Raw genomic sequence first — 22634 nt, 5'->3', positions numbered from 1 at the left:
TTTCTCTTCAGACCCAGCATCTCTCGCTAACAATACCTTTTCCCAAAACAACTACACTTAATTAACCCTTGTTTGAGAGCTTGGACTTTGAACTCTGGATTGGAATGTGCGAACTTGAACAAAATGATGTATAAATATCTAAATTTAAGACTTAAAATTTATACTCCCAAACACAACCTTAACAATAATAATCTGTCTGGTAATAGACACCATGTTTTGGGTAACTCTGCACACAATGATGCAGCCAAATTCCGGCCTTGCATTGCTCACAAAGAATGATCAATAATCCATTTGCCAAAAAAATCTCCATACAATTCATTCAACTTTTCCATTTTGAAAAAAAAAAAAAATATTGATCCTTACTACCAAATTGGGTGGAGTATCCATTGGTTCCACATTTGCAGCTAAAGCTTAAAGCTAATAACATCCAATTGGGATGAAAAAACAACTAAAAAGGTGAGACTAAATGCAAACATAACGAGATTGTCTATTCCATTTCTGCGCATTACTCATTCGAACATGTGGCCACTTCAGTTCCTATTAAATATAATAAGTAATTGTGAGTTAAATCATCCCTATGAATATACATATAAAAAAAAAAGGTTGCTTATATCAAACCTGGCAATCTTCCAATCCATGTATGACACCAAATTCTGCCCCAGTGCCAGTTACCAATAAATGCAGAGGCCGCAATGGCAGGCAGTGATCAGCCGTCATCATGCAAAGTTGTTAGGAGTTCGAAACAATATTTCCGAGAAAAAGCATGATATGAGCTTGCCTCATCCTATGCCACTAGCTATTTTCTGGCACTTTCATGTTGATCAATTTTATTCTCATTGCTGCTGCTTTTAGGCTTGATGCAAGGTGTGAGTGGTGGGAAAGGTATGGACCGCAATATAAATTTGCGACTCCTCAAGCCAGCTGAAGAGCTTGACTCAAGCTGCTGCAAGCAACCATGAGGAGGAGAAACACGCTTCCTATTTGGGGAGCTCACTTTCACAGCCTCAGTAGGGGCTGGGGCATCCTTTAATATCTCAGGCATGTCATCTTCCAATATGTCACAAAGCCTCTTATTGAAGTCAAGCCCCTGGAGAAATTTGGCTGTGCCTAATTGACTCATTGGAGTACTTGGGGAACTACGCCAACGAAGGGAGCCACTTGATGAGGGACGGCTACTTTCAGGACACAATTGGGATTGTGAAGAAGTAATCCATTGTCTTGTTTTGGATAAAGCTGAAGAAGCCAAAGCAGTTCTAGGAACATTTGGCAGTGGAGCAAGATGGCATATATTTGCAAGCGCACATCTTGGAGTGACTGGATCCACCGCTGCTCTACCATGGTATGATTCTTGATGACATGAATCCATGTCCAGCATTTCTCCTGTTTTCAGGTGCGAATGATTGGTATCTGAATTTCTTGGAGATCTTGGAGATTTCTCATAAGATGAGAAGATGGTAACATCAGATTCAGGTGATGGGGCATGTCTTCTCGAGGGTAACTGGAATTTTGATCCATCCATTCTGTGGCCAAATGAGAGAAACAAAGCAATCAGCATGGAGCAAATAAAAGGAGTTGAGTTCAACATTGAGGCTATCCAGAATAAAGCAATACATAAAAATTTGGATCTTACTCTAGGCACTGGAACAATGGTGTCACGGGGGTAAGGTTTTGGGGATTACACAGCTCAGTGTTTAAGAAATTATTCTGGAAGGCTGCAATTTCTAGCTTCTCCTCATCACATGTGTCTGCCAATCTTTCATCTGATGCACTTTTCCCCACATTGCTAATCAAATCATAATCTGAATAAACATATTTCTTAGTCACAAACAGAGCAGGGAATCCAATTAAGGGAAAAAATAAGACAACTAAATATTCAAAAATGAGTTCTATAAGATTATTGCAAGCTTATAATTGCACTTGCAAGGGATTGGCGGGAGGGGAGGGGGTGTGTGGTGTAAAGGCAAAAATATATGCTCAAGTGGAATATACATAGAAGCTGAAAAACAGAAACTCAGCCTAAAAAGGTTGGAAAAAGTAACTTGTGACTACTACAGGATGCACCATGGATAATGTAATCAAAAGTACAAATATAGATAAGTAATTACTAAAAGAGGACAATTGGTGATGCAGGACAAGAAGAGCTTGGGAAGATCCTTGTTGGATCTTTGCAGGGGTTGTTGGGTTTATTAGTTAAATGTGTTAGTTAGTACAGGACTATGTGCATTTGGGGGATTATTTGTAATATTTGTGTATTTTAAGGGTACGTAATTTATTGTAGTTTGATGGGTATTTGTGCAATTTCATGTGTGTCGTAGGTAGCTGTTGAATTTGATTTGAGAATGAGAACATGTGTTTTCCCCTTATATCTCCTCTCCCTTCTTTTCCCTCTGCCCCTTTTCTCCTCTCCCTCCCGGCAGCAGATCATTAATCTCTCCTGCATCAATTGGCTTTGGGCAGTTTGCAGATTTGCCTTTAAAATCCCTTTTCCACATGAAATGTTTACTTTTGTTGAGTTAGTCATCATTTACATTCTTAGTGGTTAGAATAACATAATTCTCAATAAGAATTGTATGATTCATATCAAGTAAGGCTTAAATTGATTCAGACCTCATGGGTGAATTTCGGGATACTCTGAACATTAGGTGAATGAAACAATTCACTCACTGAATTGCAGAATCAAACTAACTTGCACTATTTGTATGATTTTCTTCGGTCACATATTGGTTCCAGTCAGATTGAACTACTTTTAACACCCAACCAAAAGCCCTGTAATTTTTTTTTTTTAATTTTTTTGCACTGTAGCATTCCATACCTTGTTTATGTAAGTTCCACCATGTATGAGGAAAGAAAAAAGTTTGCTGGCCTTCTCATTCTGCACTTCTGGGTTCTGCCATGAGGGAGAAAAAAGTCTAGGGTTCACTACCCTTCAGCCGTTGAGAATAAAACTGGTTGGCTGGGGTGGGTCATGGGTGAACTTGTGACTGCCTTCTCAAGATTCAGAGGTTAGTTTTTTTATTAATTCTTTAAATTCATATAAGTTGTTTATGGTTATTATTTACTTTTTCTTGTCGTTATAGTAGTTAGAGAAAGCATATAAATTTAATATTATTTTTCAATTAAACACCATAACATAAAGTTCAAATTGTTTATTATTTTTATTATTGATACCTTCCCTTAAACACCATAAAGTCCAATTTTTTATTAATTTTTATTGATTCCTACCCTTTCTGTGTTGAAAGAAAGCATAGTTTTTTTTTTTTTTTCTAACAATCATGTTACACTTGCAGCATTAACATAAAGCTCATTTTTTAAAATTTTTTCTCAAATCCTCTTATTTTTTTTACTGTATCTTAAACACTCGAGTGTTTTTTAGTTTTGACTTTTCAGCTTTTAAATTTTAATATTGTATTGTATCAATCTAATAAGAATATTAACTTCTAATGCCCATAGATTCTATACCTTACATTCTACAGTGGGACTTGGACCTACAAAACTTGCTTTAGAGGCAACTGACATTCCAGTTAGCAACATGATCAATCCATAGTTGTTGAAAGTTCAATGCATTTTACTATGTTGAACATATATGCATGTCATTTGGAATCAATTTTCAAGTTTTGTATCCAATAATTTGACTTGTTCAAGTCTCAATTCTTTATCCATGAAATTGGGATTTCAATTCATGATTTGAATCTTGATATGACAGCTATGCCTATGTCTTTGTTGCTCTTGTATGTGGATTCTCTCTAAATTTAAAATTTAAATTTGGTATAGAGGCAATTCCTTTCCATCATAATCCTCAAATGGCCTCAATCATACAACTGCTATGCATGGCAGGCAATGGATAATTCTAATCTGTAATAGTCACCATAGAAATGCTTCACCACACACAAAATTTAAGAACAGATTCAAAAAAGCAAGTTAACCAAAACATACATATTATCAAATAAGTGTGAAGTAAAAGTCTAGCATGAGTATCAGCACAAAAAAAAAAAAAAATCAACGATAATTATCAAGCCTTAATGAGGAAAGCACTTTAGCAGCCATTCTACAAACACTAGAAACAAATTCCATTAAAGACAAGTTCAAACCAAAGAGTCGCATTACTAAATAATGGACACTGAATCAAACTGAGAGATGGCAGGTTTGTTTCTTAAATCAGAAGTCACTTCTCTTTTCTCCTTCATTCACCATGTATTAATCTCTTTTTTAACAAAAGTGATGACATATCAAAGATCACTGCAATCTGAGTCATGTTGTCTAACTGCCAGGCGATCACATTGTAGAAAAGTGAAATTTGGTACACATAATAAACACTGTCCACCTTTGAAAAATTTAAACATAGATTGCAAACTTTTCACAGATTTATCTTTTCAAATATTTATTCAAAAAGGCTCCCCCAAGACCTAAATAAAAAAATTCTGGTCTTAACTTATTTGGTTCCCATCACCTCAAAATATAGACCATAACTAGCCATACCCTAGCCGGGTTAGCCCAACCAAAGCCCTTGTAAAAGCATTCGTTATGAAATTCATAAATTAAGAAAATGAAAGCAAAAAATAACTATAAATCAGAAAGAGAAACTAAAAGCTAAAAACTGGCACTGTATTCCAAAAAACTGAACCAAATTAAAAACCCAATCAAACGCTTGTTCGTTTTTCTCAGATCAAATAACAATTGTTATCCCTTTAAGAGCACTTTGCAATTGAAGGGCACCACTTTTTATTTATTAAAGCTTCATAAATCCAATACTAGAAATAAATTTAAAGTATGAATCAATTAGATTATGACTAGAACAGAAAAAATGTAAACCAATAATAACAATTATTTAATAAATATATATATTTAAGCTCATCATTTACAATTCCAAGAACGGTAATATTTTACATAGGGGATGAGAAATGGTGAAAATATTTATTGAATAATTTTTCTTAATTTTTTAAATTTTAAATAAATTTAAGGAACATTTTATTTAATTGTTCTTCACTAAAAAATTGTGCAAACAATGATTTCATGAATAAAATCTAATTTTGGATATTAAAGTACTAGGCAGCGCAAATGAAACCAGAAAAATAAATAAATAAATTTGAAACCCAACATCGGAAATTGAAAAGTAACAAGGCAAACACATTGTTGCAGCGTATTTATTAACTATACTAAAAAAAAAAATACGGAAACAGAAATGACATAAAACTCCTATGAGCTAAACACACTGCAGACCAATCAACTTCCCATGGTTGGCTGGTCAACCTTTTGTGTTTTCCCTATAGCCACAAATCAATCAACCAATTTTAATGGACTAGTCAACAGTTCCTATATTTTCAGCAGGTGCAGCACCAATTCAGATCCAAAATACTCTGTTTAAGACCGGCCTCACATTTCTCTGCAGCAGTATTTCTCAAGCTTAGCATCTAAATCCAAAGGAGTCCTGTCATGAAACAAAGTACGAGGATAGAAGTTCAGAAAATTTAGACCATTGCTCGAAGGGAAAATAGTGATTCTTGAACTCAAAGCTTTTCACCAGAAGCTAGTCCAAAAATTCTGAACTCCGAAACTACAAAACTTGTGAACAACCCTGTAAAGCTCATGTCACATTCAAATTTCCATTATAATAAAAGATCCATGCTTCCATATCTATTTACAAAACCATACCTATTTGAGATTCTAGTTAAAACATGACCACACACCACATTTTGAGTTCAATCTTCACATTTTACAACCCTAGAAAAAAACATTAACACAGCACGTGTGCACACATGTATACATACATACATACCTACACAAACACACACACACAACAACAATGAGAACAACAACAACAATGAACCAAGCCTTAAGTCCTACTAGGCTTGAGCTGGAGCGAGGATCTTGCACTGGAGTTTGGGTTGCCCTAGTAAACGTTTTCTGATTAAGGATATCATAATTAAGGTAGCCTTTTGTTATGTTTCAATTATCTAGATGAGACTTGAGAGGTGGGGGATGGTTGCCTTGTTAGGAGCATCTAGGAATCTAGATTCAAAAGGATTGGGTTTGTTTAGCATCTATTGGTTCCTTGAGGGGGCTCATCCTGATCATTTGGGATACCTTATTTGCTAGCAAGTTGTAAGGAGCAAGTTCTTAATATTAATTCTTACCTTCCTTCCTACCATAAGCATTTTTACATCCCTCGCACCGGCATGCATCAGAGCATCCAACATTAGCCTTTCGAAACAAGAAGAGAGATCAGTCTAACCAGAATAATCTAGAACACTATACTAAGATGAACATGCCATATGTCAAGCTTTGGTAGAGCACAAAACCTGGTAACACTCGCAATATTTTTTAAGACACATTGACCTTTTGCAATTGCACCCTTTCTTGTGTCTTGGCAAGGATGGTGTCAGATAATTTCCTTCTTCCTGCATTGTGTTAATACAACTATGAAGTTGCTGAGCAGAAAATACTTATGAAATTGAACTATGAGGGTAAATACCACACTGATTGTTGGAGTTAGGTTGTTCCTCCGTACAATCTTTGGAGCAAATGCAAGTGGATTTCGTGACTCAATTTGTTGCCGTGTCTCAAGAACTTTATCTTCATATTCAGGTTTATTGAAGCACCCATTGCAAGCACAAGGCTCACTACAATACATTCCAGCAGCAAAACATTCACAGTAGCTGCAAAGAAAAAAATTGGCTCAAGTTGAAATATTGATACACAAGTGAGGCATCAAAGATAATCGACTTACAGTTTCAAACATTTGGATTTCTTGCAATTGCAACGTTTGCAGCCATCACCATCACCAGTGCTAGATGCCTTCATCCTAAAATAAAATTAAAAATATAAATATAACCAGTAATCCTGATAAATGCACTGACAATTAACATTATCAAAATTCTTCAGTAACATGCAGTCTTGCCTCTTTTTTGGGGGGCCTATTTGGTTGAACTCCTCAAAATTGTCAGCATGTTCAGAATTAGACTTCCTCTTATCATGGGAACTTTCAGAAAGCTCAGTTCGCTTCAACAGCAGAGAACTGCTCAAAGGTTTCATACTGTGGGGATGCTGGGATGCAGCTAAACTTTGTCCAATTGAGCCCTCAGTATCATGCCTCTCATCTTCTGTGCTAGTTGAAGATTTCTCAAATCCATTTGATGATATTGTGCTACCTTTCATATCGTCAAATAAGGAATGGCTCATAAGAACTTCTGAGTTCATTCTTTGTACACTCAAATAATTCTTCTCGGCTAATTTCATGCTTGCTGTTGCACTGCAATCCATAGGCAAAGCATTAACAATGCTATTCAAGTGCAATCCGATACCTGATGGCTTGGGAACTGAAAAGAAAGACTTCCCAGTATTTCGCGAAGAGAGCAATGTGACCATCGGTTGGGGCAAATGCATGGACTTGTTTCCAGAGGAAGCTGCAGTCAATTCTTCATGTGGTGAATCACTAACAGGCAAGCTTGAATTAGTTACAGGAGTGGTCAAATTCCAAGAGCTTGGGCTGTTTGTAGTAGGGTTTGGTTCAGCATCTTCAAATTGAAGACAGCGCCTAAGCATGTCTCGGTGTTGACTGGCCTACATTGACTCTTGCAATTATTCTACTGCAAAATGGAAATCCTAAAGCATTTGATAATTTCAAAAAATGAACGGGAAAGAAATCGAAGGCCTTATTGTTTAGCTTACTTTGATGGACTAGTATCAATAAAACAAGGATGATTCTTGAGACTCAAAAAGGAATACAGCTGCTACAACAGCATCAGTATCATGGGCTCTAGCTACTACTATCCTTATAAAATTGACATGCTAAAAACTATCTTTGCAGTTTCCTATGCCTTCATTGAGAATCAAAATACGAAATCTTCTTTATTTTATTTTGTCATCTTAAAAACAGTGTCTGATTAGTCCTATAAAAGGCACAGAACGAGTTTGGTCTACTCATTTTAATACTTCTCTTGATATCAATCTACTACGAAACACACATAGATACATGTATACAAGGTATGGGTGTAAGGATGTGAATTGTGAAGATAAATTATGCAAAAATTATTATACATCATACAGATGCGAGTGTATGTGGATACATAATTCTTGAGAAGTTATAATATGATATAATATGCTAAGGTGGCTGGGAAGATTCGGACTTTTGCCTGAACCATGATACTGGAAAGGATTAACACACATGATTGCTTCAGAGCAGAAGGCCCTATAAGGCTGTCAGTCCTGACATTTTTATAATGTATAATGCATTGTGAAAGCAACAAAACAATATCAATCTTTTCATGCACTGCAGAGTGGAATCACAGCTTTGGAATGCCCTTTTTTCATTGGCGGGGGAAGAGTGGTTGCCCCAGGAAAGGTGGGAAAGCTGCTTTCAGTTTAGTTCAGGGGTTTTGGAAAGAATAGAAATGGTGGAGCTCTTTGAAGTACAGCTGTTTTTGCCATTTTTTGGACCTTGTGGTTGGAGGGGAATGCTAGAATCTTTAAAAGCCATTTAAACTCTTCACGACTTTTATGGGATAGAGTGAACTTCCTCACCTCTTTTTGGGTGCACTCCTTAAGTTTCTTTTGGGATTTAATGCTGGCCGACCTCATAAGAGACTAGAGGGTTGAGCTTTTGCAATGGCTACTTGTATTGGGTTTTCTGCTTTTTGGTTTTCTTTGCCGTAATATAGCTTCTTCCTGCTTTTCTAGTTTTCTGGGGAGGACTGCTTGTCCTCTAATTCATGTACTCTGGTTCTTGGTTTTATCATTTAATAATTTTTTTATTTTTTAAAAAAACATGACATTTTTACACGCGCACACTAGTTTTTGGTTCGTGAATCATGCAGGTCGTGTACCCAAAACAATAAAGTGAAACTAAAGCTTCTTTAGCATAGGATTGAATTTTTTATGTAATTTAGTTTTTATGTCATTTACTTTCACACGGATTATTTGTTTCTATTTTTATTTTTTCCCTAAGATCAAAAGAACACACGTGTGCAGATGCAAATTTTTGGCAAACATGCACATAGTATGCATGGAGGACTAAAATGAAATTTTGAATGACAGTAAAGTGGGAATGCAAATCAAAAACTATTTATGCTGATTTTATATGTCATATTAAATGGAATTAAGCAAGATGTGTGAAGGTGCAAATAAAACCACCATCCTCTATCTCTCACTCTCGCACTCTTTCTCTCTCACACACACAAAACAGTTGAGCAAATGCTATGCACGTACCAGTATTACACATTATTTAATTTCAGAATTTTAAAATTTTTATTAAAAATTTCTGTAATTGAGTAGTTTTAATCAGTTACAAACGAATGTGTCTGGTTTTAAAAAAAAATATCCCTATCACAGTAAGATAAAGCATTGCTAAAAATAATTAAATTCAACTAAAAGAAGAAAAAAAATACATTTAGCATACTCTTTTTGGACAGGATAATTCTTCTACCAAAAAGAAAAAAAAAAAGAAAAAAAAAATCCATTTGCTTAAAAAAATGATATGAAAGCAATAGTGTCATAAATGCTGAATGAAGAAGATATATCCCGAAATAGAATAAGAAACCCTCTGCGGCATTTCCTAAAACTACTGTAAAGTGTTTAACATCATTTACACAAACAATTATCTAACTTCAAAAAGATAAATATTAGGAATAAAATCAAAGACTATAGTATCCCAAATAACAAAGGTCAAATTTATTTGAAATTATAAAATGCTCACTAATAGACCATTAAGTATTTAAAAAAAAAAAAGCTATAAAGATTTTGGTTTACAAATCACAATTTAAATTAATGTTTAACTAATGATATGTATAAAAATTATGTATGAAAATTATTGAATTAGCTTACCGTCCCCATGAACTAATTGCATATATATATATATATATATATATATATATATATATATATATATATATATATATATATATAAATATACATATTATTTTAATACTTTACGTATCAAAAGTATGACTCACCAACATGAGATTCAAAGAGTTAAGAATATTCCTACAAAAAAAAATTACTTTTATAGAAATTAAATTTGATCTTAGCATACAAAAAAAGATTTAAAATTAATTCCTATATAAACAAATCACACGTCTAGTATTAAATTATTGCAAAATCTCTATGCAAAGATAAATAGGCTAAATATTTTGTCAAAAAATATCCTTTTAGACAAAAGTCTATTTGTTTCACAAGCTATAGCATAGGCTTGACCAAGCTCTCATAACAATATTTGGTGGGGCAAAAGGGAATTGATTACACGGGTTAAAGGGGAATTATTGGATTTCAGCACAATAGATTTAGGAGTAATTAAGTATGACTATGTTAATCTGGGGGTTGTTTGTAATATATGTGCATTTTAGGGGTTTATTTGTAATTTTATGTATCTTTAATGATTTAACATAACCTTTTAATTCAGGCTTTCTGATAAATATGGTGTGAAAGTCATGTATGAGCTAGTTCTTAGGATGAATATTGGATGTATGCGAGTTGCTTCCCCCATGTTTTATCTCATTCTTCTTCTTCTTCTTCTTCTTCCCTTCTCCGCTCCACTATTTCTCTTCTAGTATCTCTCTTGGCAGTAACTCCTTACTGCTGTTCTGCATCATTTGGTATCATAGCTGGATCAATTCAATTCCACAGATTCCACGTCTGTAACTTCCTTCGTTTCATATCACCCTTTCAACCCAACTAGGGCTGCAAACGAGCCAAGCCAAGCCGAGCTTTAACATGTTCAGGCTTGGCTCAAAATAAGAATAGCTCAGCTCGAGCTCGAGCCAAGTTCAATTTGAGATGCAAAAATCATGCTCGAGCTTAGCTAAAAAATTTAATCAAAGTTCGGGCTCGACTCAAGCTTGGCTCGGTCTTGACCTCTGAGCAAACAAAACCAAGGTAGCCCAATTTAATACTTCAAATTTTAAAGGCCATTCATGGCTAATTGGGCTTCAGTTAAAGAACTGAACAAGGGCAGTCAATAAACAGGCCCAAAATTATTGGTATGATATAGGGACATCATATGTAGGGGATACATATCCTTCAAGTCGTTATGGACAACATGATATACCCGAAAATTATGACTTGGGTATATTCCTCCAGGGTACCAATCTTCACAACCCAGGATAAGGAGTGCTACTAGTGGTGACCCTAGTGAGAGTCATAGTGCACAAACTAAAAGAAGCCACCAACACCGAGATTGTGATTATGCTGAAGATTCATATGGTGTGGTTCGTAGTCTTGGAGACTTTGGTTTAAATGATACATCATGACAATCATATGGATCTCATCCAACATATCCACCATCTTAAGATTCTCAACACTATGATCCATATTATGCGTCTCATCTTTATCCTAATGGGTCAGGAATCTCAGGATCTAGTGAGTCTTCTTCTACACTACCCAGAGCCAGCCCTAGCCCTAACTTATGAATATTATTCAGGATATGATTAAGGATGAGATCATGCACCTCCTATATCAGTTGGATTTTCACCACTAGTAGATTTTTAGGAGCTACAACGAAATGAAGTAAACTTGGGTTTATTTAGCTATGTATTTCCACAAGGGTGGGGATATAATTCCCAATCCCAATCTCAAGATAGAGATGCAGAATATGAAGACCCTCCATATCATTCTTTTTGGTGGTGACATGTGTTATATTATAAATTTGTAAAATTGTATTCATGTATTCAACTATTGATATTTGACATCAATCATTTTTAAAATTCATGTATGATGTATGTGTATATCGAGTGTTGACTCATTTTTAGTAACTTTGTGTCTTTAATTAATTGATTCTTCATTTTAATCACATTTCTACATTTTTTACCCATTAGAGTAATGCAAACTATAAAAAAAAAAAAATATGCCTTTTTTTTGTAAATAGCACACTAAAATTAATATAAAAATCATATTGTCTTTTTAAAAACATTTGTAGGTTGAATAAAAGCCATCAAAATTCATTAAAAAACATGTATTAGGGACTTTTATGCTTATTTTTCAATTTTGCATGGTTATGCATGCATGAAAAAAATTCACGACCGTTACGCAACACCGACATTTCCCGCGACTCGCGACACCCGCAACCATTATGCAAAGCTCCCGCGTATGCGAGGTCCAAGGAAGGGACGGACCACAATGAGTCTAGTATACAGCCTTACCTTATATTTTTGCAAGAGACTGTTTCCACACCTCGAACCCATGACTTCCAGGTCACACGGTTACAACCTTACCGTTGCACCTAAGCTCCCCTTCATGATTACGATAATGAAAATGCAAAAGAATATACTTAGAAAATATTATAATTAAAACAAAAATTAATTATTCTTATTTTAGTTAAGTATTATATCTTAAAACATGGTTTTAAACCCAAACAGAATGGGCTAATCTGACCCAGTCATGTCCAATGTCATAGAACTAGAAATGAGGTGAACCAGCATGGATCCAAAAAATCAGCATGAACAGTTTTAGCCGAGGTCAAAGGCTAGTCAACTTGGCCCCTTGCTTAAATGCAAAAAATTGTGTCAGATGGCTCTGCCATCACTCAAAGATGGAACCTTTGGGAAGAACAAAGAGTGGCTTTCCACTGTGCCACTTGAGGTTTTTCATTATATTATGGGGTCAATAATATAAGTAATAACAAGAAACAACAGAAATTTTATGACAACAGACGTAAGAGCTTCAAAAATAAATTTTTGTTCGACTAAAATAATAATATAATATTAAATATTAATTTTCAAAAATATTTTATAAAAATAATAAAGATGTCCATTAGTGATAATTTTTCGTTTTAATTGGCTAATTTTTTATTTCAATCAACATCTTTGTAATACGTTCAATTTCTTGAGGATGTTTGCTTGGGTGAGAATACTTTGGAGCAGAGCCTCATTTGTTTAATGCTAGGGGGAGGGAAGTGTCTAGGAATCTCAGTGAAGAAAGATCGATGAGGTTACCACCTTGCTTACTATAGTAGATAGTTTTGCTCCCTTCGAGATGATAAGAGGTTTTGGGAGGGTGATTCTTCAAGTCATCTTTTACTAATTTTTTTTTGCCTCCACCTCCTACAAACCCCTTCTCCCAATTTCTTCCCTTGAAGCAACATCATTTGGAAGGCAAAGGTTCCTTTTAAGATTTTGACCTTCTTCTAGACTGCAACTTCTATAGAATCAATATGCATAATTTGTTACAAACAAGAAGATCCTCTAAGTCTCTTAGTCCTAAAGTGAGCTTGATGTACCACAAGTATAGTCAAATGAACGCTCACCTTTTCCTCAATTGTCATGTGGCAACTGGCAACCCACTTTTTGAACTCTCTTTTCTTAATTTGATGAAGCATAGGTGGTACCTTGAAATGTGCGAGATCTCTTCCTTGTGAGACAATGTGATTTTTACTCAAGTAGGAAGGACAGCGTTTTATGGCAGAGTGCAGCCTTCGCTATCTTGTGGTCTTGTGGACCCTTTGGAATTTGGATAGAGAGGAATGCAAGAACCTTCAAGGTTCATAAGCCCTCCTAGTTAGTTATGGGGTAGGGTTATGTTCTTGTAATCTTTCTGAGTCCATTCATTTGTAATTTTGGAGAGTTTGTCTCTGACTGACCTTCAATGAGATTGAAGTGCAGCTCTTTGTAATCTCTTTGGTTGTTGCTCTTTGTTATTTAGAGGGCAATTTGTCCTCCTATATTTGTACGTTGTTTTATTCTTCAATAAAATTTTTCTCATCCAAAAGAATATATATTGTATATGGGATCGAGGTAATTTTATTTTTATAACATAGATATTTACATATAACCATATAAATAGTATATATTATTATGTCAAGCTAACATCACTGGCCGATCGACCTAATGGCTTTACGGCGGATTTTTCATCCAAGTTTTCAAACCTTGCTTAAAACTCACTTTTTGGTGTTCCAAGAACAATCCAACTTTAATGAAAACTGAATACCAATTTTTTAATGGTTTTTTTTCAATTTTTTAAAAATCTCATTGATACTTTTATTTTAATTATATTTTAAATTCACATGATCATTTAATTTTAATTTTAATTATAATTGTGTGTAGAATGAATGATTTAATCCACAAAATTGGATTAAACCAAATCCTAAACCTCAAACCTGCTGCCGTAGAGGGATAATTCGCACCACCAAAGATCAAAAGCAAAGTCCAGGAGCTGCTGGAAAATACTGCATTCTCCAGAAAATCCTGGACACTGCTGTCCTTTTAAAAAAGAAACATCCTATATTATGCAAAAATAACCATATAGCCACCCTCAGAACCAACCGATCTATTGCCATATGAAATTTCACAGCCGGGGAGTGTCCCACACGCCGGCTGGAAGCTAGCAACTCCGACTCCAGGCACCAATGCATGAGAGTGTTTTGAGCATGATGTCTGCTCCTATTTCCTCCAAAATGTTCTAAATACCTCCATGCATCATAATATCAAGCTGTTTGTCATGTATGTTGTTCAAAATATTCAACTTTTTCAATTGTTCACTCGAAGCACTCTGTTAATGGTTGTTTGGTACTGTTAGAGCTGTGTGATGGTTTCTAGGGGCTGTAAGTTTTTTGATGCTGTGGAAGCCTCATGTTGGCTTAGTTGTGTCTCATACATGGTGGGTCACCTTCTCCGTGGCTGCTCCAATTGTTTCAGTGATGATTAATGGTTGTTTGGTACTGTTAGAGCTGTGTGATGGTTTCTAGGGGCTGTAAGTTTTTTGATGTGGTGGAAGCCTTATATTGGCTTAGTTGTGTCTCATACATGGTGGGTCACCTTGTCCGTGGCTGCTCCAATTTGTTCCGGTGATGATTATTGGTTTCTTGGGGCTGTGTCTAAGTTTCTTGGTGCTGCGGCAGCCTTGTGCTGATTTATTTGTGACTCATTCATGGTGAGCCACCTTGTTCATGGTTGTTCCAATTGTTCCAGTGATTAATCTTGCTATCATTGGTCTAAGTTTGTGAGTGTTGGAATGGACTTTACAAATCCCAAAAGTATGGTTCCCTTGTTAGTCACTTGTTTGAGTCAAAGGAGTATTTTCTACAATATCAATTGTCTCAACAAGCATCATATGGTTCTTATCACATTGCATCCTTTGCCCCAAAAAGGTAATCCTATAGTTTGTATGTCATCTAGTATCTCTCCCACTAGTCCTTGGGTTATCCTCTGCTGCCATTGACCATATGACAAGTGCAACCAACTTCTTTTCCACCCTCTGCCCTCCAGTATCCTAAAAATCTACCTCAGGTTACCCTTGCTGATGGGTCCACTCCTACAATTAAGGGGATATGAACAGTAAATCCTACTCCCTCCATCTCTCTTTCATTTGTTTTGTACATTCTTAAATTCCCCTTTAATATCATGTCAATTAGTAAGCTTACGAAGTCACTAAATTCTTTTGTAACCTTCTTTCATCATTTTGTGGTTATTCAAGATCTGAAGACGAGGAAGATAATTGACACAAGATATGAGGCTCGTGGGCTTTATTACCTTGAATCGCTCTCTTCCTGCACAATTGTTGCTTCACCACTTCAAATCCACCGTCGCATTGGTCACCCATCCTTGTACATGTTGAAACAACTAGTTCCTACGTTGAGTTCTATGTCTAATCTTGTGTGAGTCTTGTCAATTAGGAAAACATCATCTTGTTGCCTTTGTTTCTCGAGTTAACAAAAGGGCAATTAGTCCTTTCACGCCAGTCCATTCCGATGTTTAGGGTCCCCATTATCTCACGTCAAAGTTGGGGTTTCAATACTTTGTTACATTTGTCAATTACTACTCCAGGATGACTTGGTTGTATTAAATGAAAGGTTGTTCTTATATGTTTAGTATCTTTTGTGCTTTCTGTTCTCAAATAAAGACTAGGTCTGATATGCCAATAAGGATACTTCATAGAAATAATACTAAGGAGTATTTCAATATCAATTCACCACCCATATGACTAATTCTAGTATGATCCATCGATCATCTTGTGCCCACTCCGCAACAAAATGGAGTTGCACAATGGAAAAACAAACATATTCTCAAATTCACTTGTACTCTTTTGTATCAAATGAATGTCCCCAAAGTTTTATGAAGTGATGTTGTGTCACAACTTGCTCCCTCATCAATAAAAAATGCCATCCTCTATCCTTGGTGGTAAAATCCTATATTCAATTATCTTCCTTAAGACTCCTTCGTTCTCCCTTTCTCATAAATTTGGCTAGGTATCCTTTGTCCATCAATTAACTCCAGGAATGTATAAGTTGGATCCTTATGCTATCAAATGTACTTTATCTTCTATTGCTTTTCTAAAATATATTTCTAAAGCCTTATCCCATTCTAGGTGGAGAGCACTACAATGGTTGAAGTGATGTGTGCACTACATGATAATGATACTTGGGATTCTTCCTCTTGATAAGTCATTGGTTGGTTATCGTTGGGTGTACAACGTGAGTCAATCCTAATGGTTCTATGGTTGAAGGCCACGTTGTTGCTAAGGGATATACTTAGGTGTACAGTTTGGATTATTTAGGCACACTCTTTTATCGCTAAACTTGCCACAGTGCATTTGTTCATATCCTTAGCCACTAATTGTCATTAGCCTCTACATCAATTAGATGTGAAGAATGCTTTCCTACATGGTGATCTTTAGAAGGAGCCCTATATAGAGCAACCAGCTGGGTTTGTTGCTCAAGAGTAGTCAAGCTCAATGTGTCGACTTCAAAAAGTATTATATGGATTAAAACAATCTCCCATAGCATGGTTTGGCTTATTTAGTGTTGTAGTACTAGGGTTTGGCCTCTAACAATGTGTAGTAGATCACTCTATATTTTATCATCATACTCCATCCGACAAGATTTTTCTTATTGTATATGTGGATGATATTATGATCACTAGTGATGATGATCAAGGCATCCACGACCTAAAGCTTTTCCTACAAAGTAAGTTTCAGACAAGGTACTTGGGACCATTGAAGTACTTCTTAGGTACAGAAGAATCGAGATCCCATATGGGAATTGTCTTGTCACAAAGGAAGTATGTTCTTGATCTTTTAGATGAAATTGGACTATTGGATTCCAAACCTATTGATACACCTATGGATCCCAACAATAAGTTAGTACCAAATATGGATGATTTGTTGCCTAACCCAAGACGGTACTAGAGACTTGTTGTAAAGTTGAATTATCTCATAGCACTCAACCAGACATATCTTTCACAACAAGTGTTGTGAGTCAATTTCTCGATTCTCCAGGAACAAGTCTCTTGGATGCAATCATTCGCATCTTGAGGTATCTCAGTGTGCATCCCAGAGAAGTCTCCTATATTAGGATCAAAGTCACACTCATATTCAAGGATATACAGATGCAGATTGGGCCAGATCATCTTTCAATAGAAGATCCACAACCGAGTATTATACCTTTGTTAGTGGTAATTTGGTTTCCTAGGAGTAAGAAACAAATCGTTGTGATCAAGTCAAGTGTTGAGTCAAAGTATAAGGCCATGGCTCACACTGCACGCAAGCTTGTTTGGATGAAAAACATGTTACAAGAGCTAGGTTTTCCACATTCTCGATCTATGGAGTTGGTGTGTGATAATCAAGTTGCTATTCAAATGCCACCAATCTAGTCTTCAATGAGCGGACAAAACACATTGAACTTGATTGCCACTTTGTTCAGGAGAAGCTTGTGCAGAAGCTCATTGCATAACACATTTGATATGCAGCTTGCTGACTTGTTTACCTAAAGCTTTGGGGGTGCTTGTATTAAATTCATTTGTAACAAGCTAGGAGCGCATGATATCTATCCAGTTTGAGGGGGAGTGTTAATGGCTCTTTTAGTTATCTAGCATTATTAGTGTCTTAGTGTAATGTTAATGAGTGAGAGTTGGTGAGGGTATCATGGTCATTGGTATGTACTTGACATAATATAAATATAGGGAGAGACCTACCATTGTGTTAGGTCTCCCATTTTACCCAATTATTCAACACAGAATATTAAAGCGCAACAGCACCAAGTTGCCACAACAACTAAAAACGATAAATATAGTTTTCAATTTTTGCCACAACAAATGAAAACTTACAATACGAATAGAAACCAAGCAACATAAACAAGAGCATTGTCATTTCCTGTTTCCTTTTTGTACTACAAGAAAAATAGAAAATAGAAATGATATCAAAATATCAAATGACTCCTAATATAAACTTCTTGACATTTTTAATGGCATAAATAGTATAATGAATGTTTGTAAAAAAAATTAAAATAAAGAGGAAGAAAAAATGAATATGTATTTTTTCTTTCGTAAATACTAAATAGTGTTCTATAAAATATTAAAATTTAATATATTCCATATGTAATATATTTAAATACAACATAGTATAAGTTTAATTATTGTGTCTATATCTTATTATGCCCTATATTTTCAGGATTTGTTGTGTCCATGTATTTGTATTGTCCTAGCAATATCACATGCACTAACCTTAAGTATTTGTATTTATAAATTATTGTGGAAAATGTACTATCAATTTGTTTTTTAAGAAATAGATAAACTACATGAGCAATTATGTGATTATATTACTCAAGATTATTTATTTGCAATCAAACACAAACATATATACAAGCCTTTATATACACACACACACACACACACCATAGTTGAAAGTCTAGACCATATGATTGGAATCAATGGCATACCAAATTGATTTGAATCTTACTCAAGAATTAAAAAAACTTAACTAAATCCATTAATCCATCTCTTGAATTGAACAAATAAATTGATTCACAAGATCTTAAACCCATCAAATCCAGTAAGTCCAAATAGTCTAAATCCTAAAATAATTTTTTTTAAAGCCTTTTACTATTTTTTCATGATTGCCTCATTTTCCTCCTTTACATTAGTTGTGTCCTTAAAATGTGGAGGTAAAAAAAAAAAAATTGGGCCTTAGGTTGCTTTCATAGAACCATTCTTTACTCTTGAAGGAGTGTAGTTTCGACATTAAGAAGAAGGGGCAGAAGATTCAGTCCATTAAAATGGTTTTGACATTTCAGTGTGTTCACGAGATTCAAAAGTTGGTTTTTTATTAGTTTTTGGATCATTTATCAATGTTGTTTATTTTTTATTTATTTTTCTTTTTTTTTTAGCTAGAGAAAGCATGTACATAAAATTAAATTATTTTTTGTTAAACCCCAAAGGTCCATTTTTTTACTATATGTTATTGATTCCTACCCTTAAACACTGTGGATTTTGATTTTTTATTAATTATTTTTTACTCTTTTCTATATTTTTTATTGTTTGGAGAAAGCATACACAAGAAATATGATTTTTTTCCTATTAATATGTCGATGTATTTTACAAGTTTGTTTATTGTACATACATGCATATCATTTGGAATTAGTTTTAGAAATTAGTACCAAATCTTATGATTCAATTCTATTCCCAATTCTAGAAATTGGGATTTCATTCACAATTTTAATTTTGGTTTCCGACAATTAAACACACACACACACACAACAGTGAATAACCCAAGCATTACATAGAATATGTGTGGGTATCAACATATAATTACATATTTTTTTTTTTTAAAATAGAGATTTAAAAAAAGTATTGTTAAAGACTTAACATATTCCAATATAAACATTTTCAAGTGTTTAAAAGACGTGAAATACTGTTAGCAGAAAAAATACGTATGCAGATAAATATCGATGTGCAAAATGCCATTGACCTTTTAGTCAAATGCAAGATGCCTTTGCGGCCATGTGAGCTAATAAGTTATGCACAAATCTATAGACATGTATTGGTGGTGGGATTACGCCATGTGAAAATTTTTGTTTATGCCATTTGTAATTTTAAAAAATTAAAAAATAAAATTATCATCCACATAATTTATTCAGTTTATGGTACTCCTTATTGTCATTCACATTTTTATTAAATTAAAGTATTTTATTTAACTAAAAAAAATTGTCCTCTATCTGTTTTCAATTAATCTATTACATTTTTAATTTAGTAAACTTAAATAGTTAGATTATTTTTCAAGAAATAATTGCGAGCTTGTAAATTTCAAAATAAATTCCTTTTTTTACGAAAGGAAAAAGTCAAAATTTTAAAATTGTGTGTGCGCAAACATTGAAAGGATCTAGGTTTACTAGCTACGTGACAAAAATGCCATTTGATAGAGGGAAATTTTCAATTTTCAAACTATACAAGTCTGACCAATTTGTTGGCAAAAAATTCTGTTTTTATGCATGCCAAGCACAAGAATTAAATGATTCGCAAATTCATTCAGAGTGTAAAACTAAATTAATCTAAACAACTTATTCAAAATGAATCATGGTACAAATATGTTCCTTTTTCCAAAATTTTCCATTTTTGAAAAAATTTTGCCAGATCAAAGTAGAAATAAATGGAATTGCATAATGTGGCCATTTTATATTAAAAGAAAACATAGTAAGAAACAGCTCTTCCACAAAGCTCAGAGAGGGACTAACTGAATAATCCTTCCTCAACAATGTTAAAAAGATAATTCCATTGCTCTCCAAGTAAATGAACAATAAAGAAAAAGGTGGGTCAGGTTCTTGCTACTCTGCATACACAACACACAAGCATTAGGTGACAAACCTTCTTAGCCCTCCTTCGTAAACTGCCACTAGCATGTACCTTGTTCAAAATGATGCACCAGACAAAAGTCTTAACCTTAAAAGCTAAAAGCCTTGGCCTTTAAATAAAATTATTCAAGAGGAAAGTACAATCAGTTGGGGACATAACAAGGTAAGAGTAGAAGGTACAAGAGAATACCAGAACTATCAAAACACCAAATTCTCTCATCCTACAAAAGATGAACTAATAAGAATCAAGAATTGAACACAAGAAACTAAACCAATCCACTTCCCTATCATTCCGATCACAGAAAAGGGACCAAAAAAAAGGTTCCAATAAAGATGGATGTCATCCTGGCTATAAAAAATGTAAAACAGGAGCATGATGAATGTTAAGAAGATTGTACAAACGGGAGAAAGCATCACAAAAGGGCCTATCCACTGCACACAATTCCTCCTAAAAAAACTCTAGAACCATCCCCCACCATTTAGGAAAGTAGGATAAATTTGAGAAAGAAATTTCTAAGGACTAGCATGAGAAATTCTTCTCGCTGTTTTAGCACCAACCATTCCTCTGAAATCCATATTTACTCTTAATAGTTAATACCCTTATGCCAGAGGGATTCAGCCTCTAAAATAAAGTGTCACTCCACTTTACCCTGAAAGAGATGTTCTTAAACACACAATTCCCTATCCTCGAAACTCCTTTAGATTTGGGCTTCGTGACAATGGCCTAACTCCCAACTCACTAAATGATAACTTCTTTCCTCCCCCACCCCTTTTCAAAGAAAATATTTCATTAACTTCTCCAAACTCTCAACCACCCTAAAAGGAATCCTGAAACGAGATGAAAAATAAATAGAAATACGGGAAAGATAAGCAGAAGCTAAAGTAGTACACCCAAAAAAAGAAAAGTAACCACATTTCCACCTATCCAAGTAATTAGAAACTCATCCTACCACAAGATCGAAAAAGAAATATTCTGCAAATTACCTCCTAATGGAAAACCTAAATAAGTCAAAGGCCAATATTGAATTTTACACCCGGCTAGAAAAACATAGCGAGAGATACTGTGCACTCAAATTCAACCCAACCAAACAATATTTAGACAAGTCAAACCTAAGACCCAAAACAACCTTAAAAATCTGTAAATCAGTTAGGGCATTCTTAATATATAAAAGAATGAAAATCATAATATTAAAGATGAAAATTTTGTGCACGCTCACAAGTTGTCCCATGAGCAACAAAAATAAGCAAGGCATTTCCAAGACAAACAAGGATAAGCATCCATGGTGTAGGAATGACCCAATACTCAAGTAACTCAACAAATATTAATCTCCCTTAAAAAAAAAGAGCCCTCAACTTGGACCAAATGCAAAATATACATCAGAATCAAAATATGTAAGGTCATACAAACCATTAAACAAGATTATATTTCATCGAGTCTTGAAATGACAATAGTTCAAAAGGGCAGCCCGGTGCACAAAACTCCCGCGTATGCGGGGTCCGGGGAAGGGACGGACTGCAATGGGTCTACAGTATGCAGCCTTACAGATGACAATAGTTCAATAGTTAAATTTTATTTGCATAAATTTATACCTCAGAATTATGCAGCATTTTGTTCTCAACTGCCCCATTTGATGTTGCTTGGGAATTCCCATCGCAATCATTATGTGCCCAAACAATCTGCAAAGAGCCAGATAGCTATTGAAGAGTATAAATGCACTCATGCAGGGGTCTACCTTTGATTCTAGAAAAAAAAGAAATGACTTCTTATTTTTCTCCAATTTAGTTTATAAAATCTAGATCAGTACACACCTGACACATTGACTGCTCACATTGTGGTTGTTTAGGAGCATGATCGAGAGACAAACTAGACTTAACATCAGGTGATTCAGCGGACAGCTTTTCAACGTCATTTTGCTCTCCTTCAGTTTTAGCCAGCTTAGTGTTCATTGACCTCCCCTGAAGCTCCTGCTCAGGTTGTTCAGAAAATGCAAGAGATGCCTTTATTTTCGTCTCATCTTTTTGTATATAAATCTTGTCACCTAATTTTGGAATAGATTTCTTCAAGTCAGTAGCCTCACTTTGTGATAGATGAGGC

The 22634-nt window shown here is 34.9% G+C and overlaps 1 protein-coding gene across 3 annotated transcripts in view; it reads right to left on the bottom strand.

Moving 5' to 3' along the window:
• Nucleotides 1-262: 262 nt before the first annotated feature.
• Nucleotides 263-22634, bottom strand: part of LOC131152296 (protein tesmin/TSO1-like CXC 2) — a 35928-nt gene continuing 13556 nt past the window's right edge. For 2 of the 3 annotated variants that reach the window (XR_009135917.1, XR_009135918.1), the window contains 10 exons: nucleotides 22349-22578; nucleotides 22130-22216; nucleotides 6896-7557; nucleotides 6725-6799; nucleotides 6470-6653; nucleotides 6297-6395; nucleotides 6132-6198; nucleotides 1631-1799; nucleotides 619-1520; nucleotides 263-537 (listed from right to left, as the gene is read on the bottom strand). Coding sequence is in view for 1 of the 3 variants with exons in the window: in XM_058104112.1 (XP_057960095.1) it covers nucleotides 797-1520; nucleotides 1631-1799; nucleotides 6132-6198; nucleotides 6297-6395; nucleotides 6470-6653; nucleotides 6725-6799; nucleotides 6896-7557; nucleotides 22130-22216; nucleotides 22349-22578 (2297 nt within the window). In the remaining 2 variants the exon portion in view is untranslated. Of the gene's footprint in view, nucleotides 1521-1630; nucleotides 1800-6131; nucleotides 6199-6296; nucleotides 6396-6469; nucleotides 6654-6724; nucleotides 6800-6895; nucleotides 7558-22129; nucleotides 22217-22348; nucleotides 22579-22634 lie in introns of all 3 variants that reach the window. The other variant, XM_058104112.1, reaches the window with a different exon arrangement.

The sequence above is a fragment of the Malania oleifera genome, chromosome 3 (genome assembly GCF_029873635.1).
Source record: "Malania oleifera isolate guangnan ecotype guangnan chromosome 3, ASM2987363v1, whole genome shotgun sequence".
Lineage (NCBI taxonomy): Eukaryota > Viridiplantae > Streptophyta > Magnoliopsida > Santalales > Ximeniaceae > Malania > Malania oleifera.
This window is presented reverse-complemented; position numbering and strand designations above follow the sequence as displayed.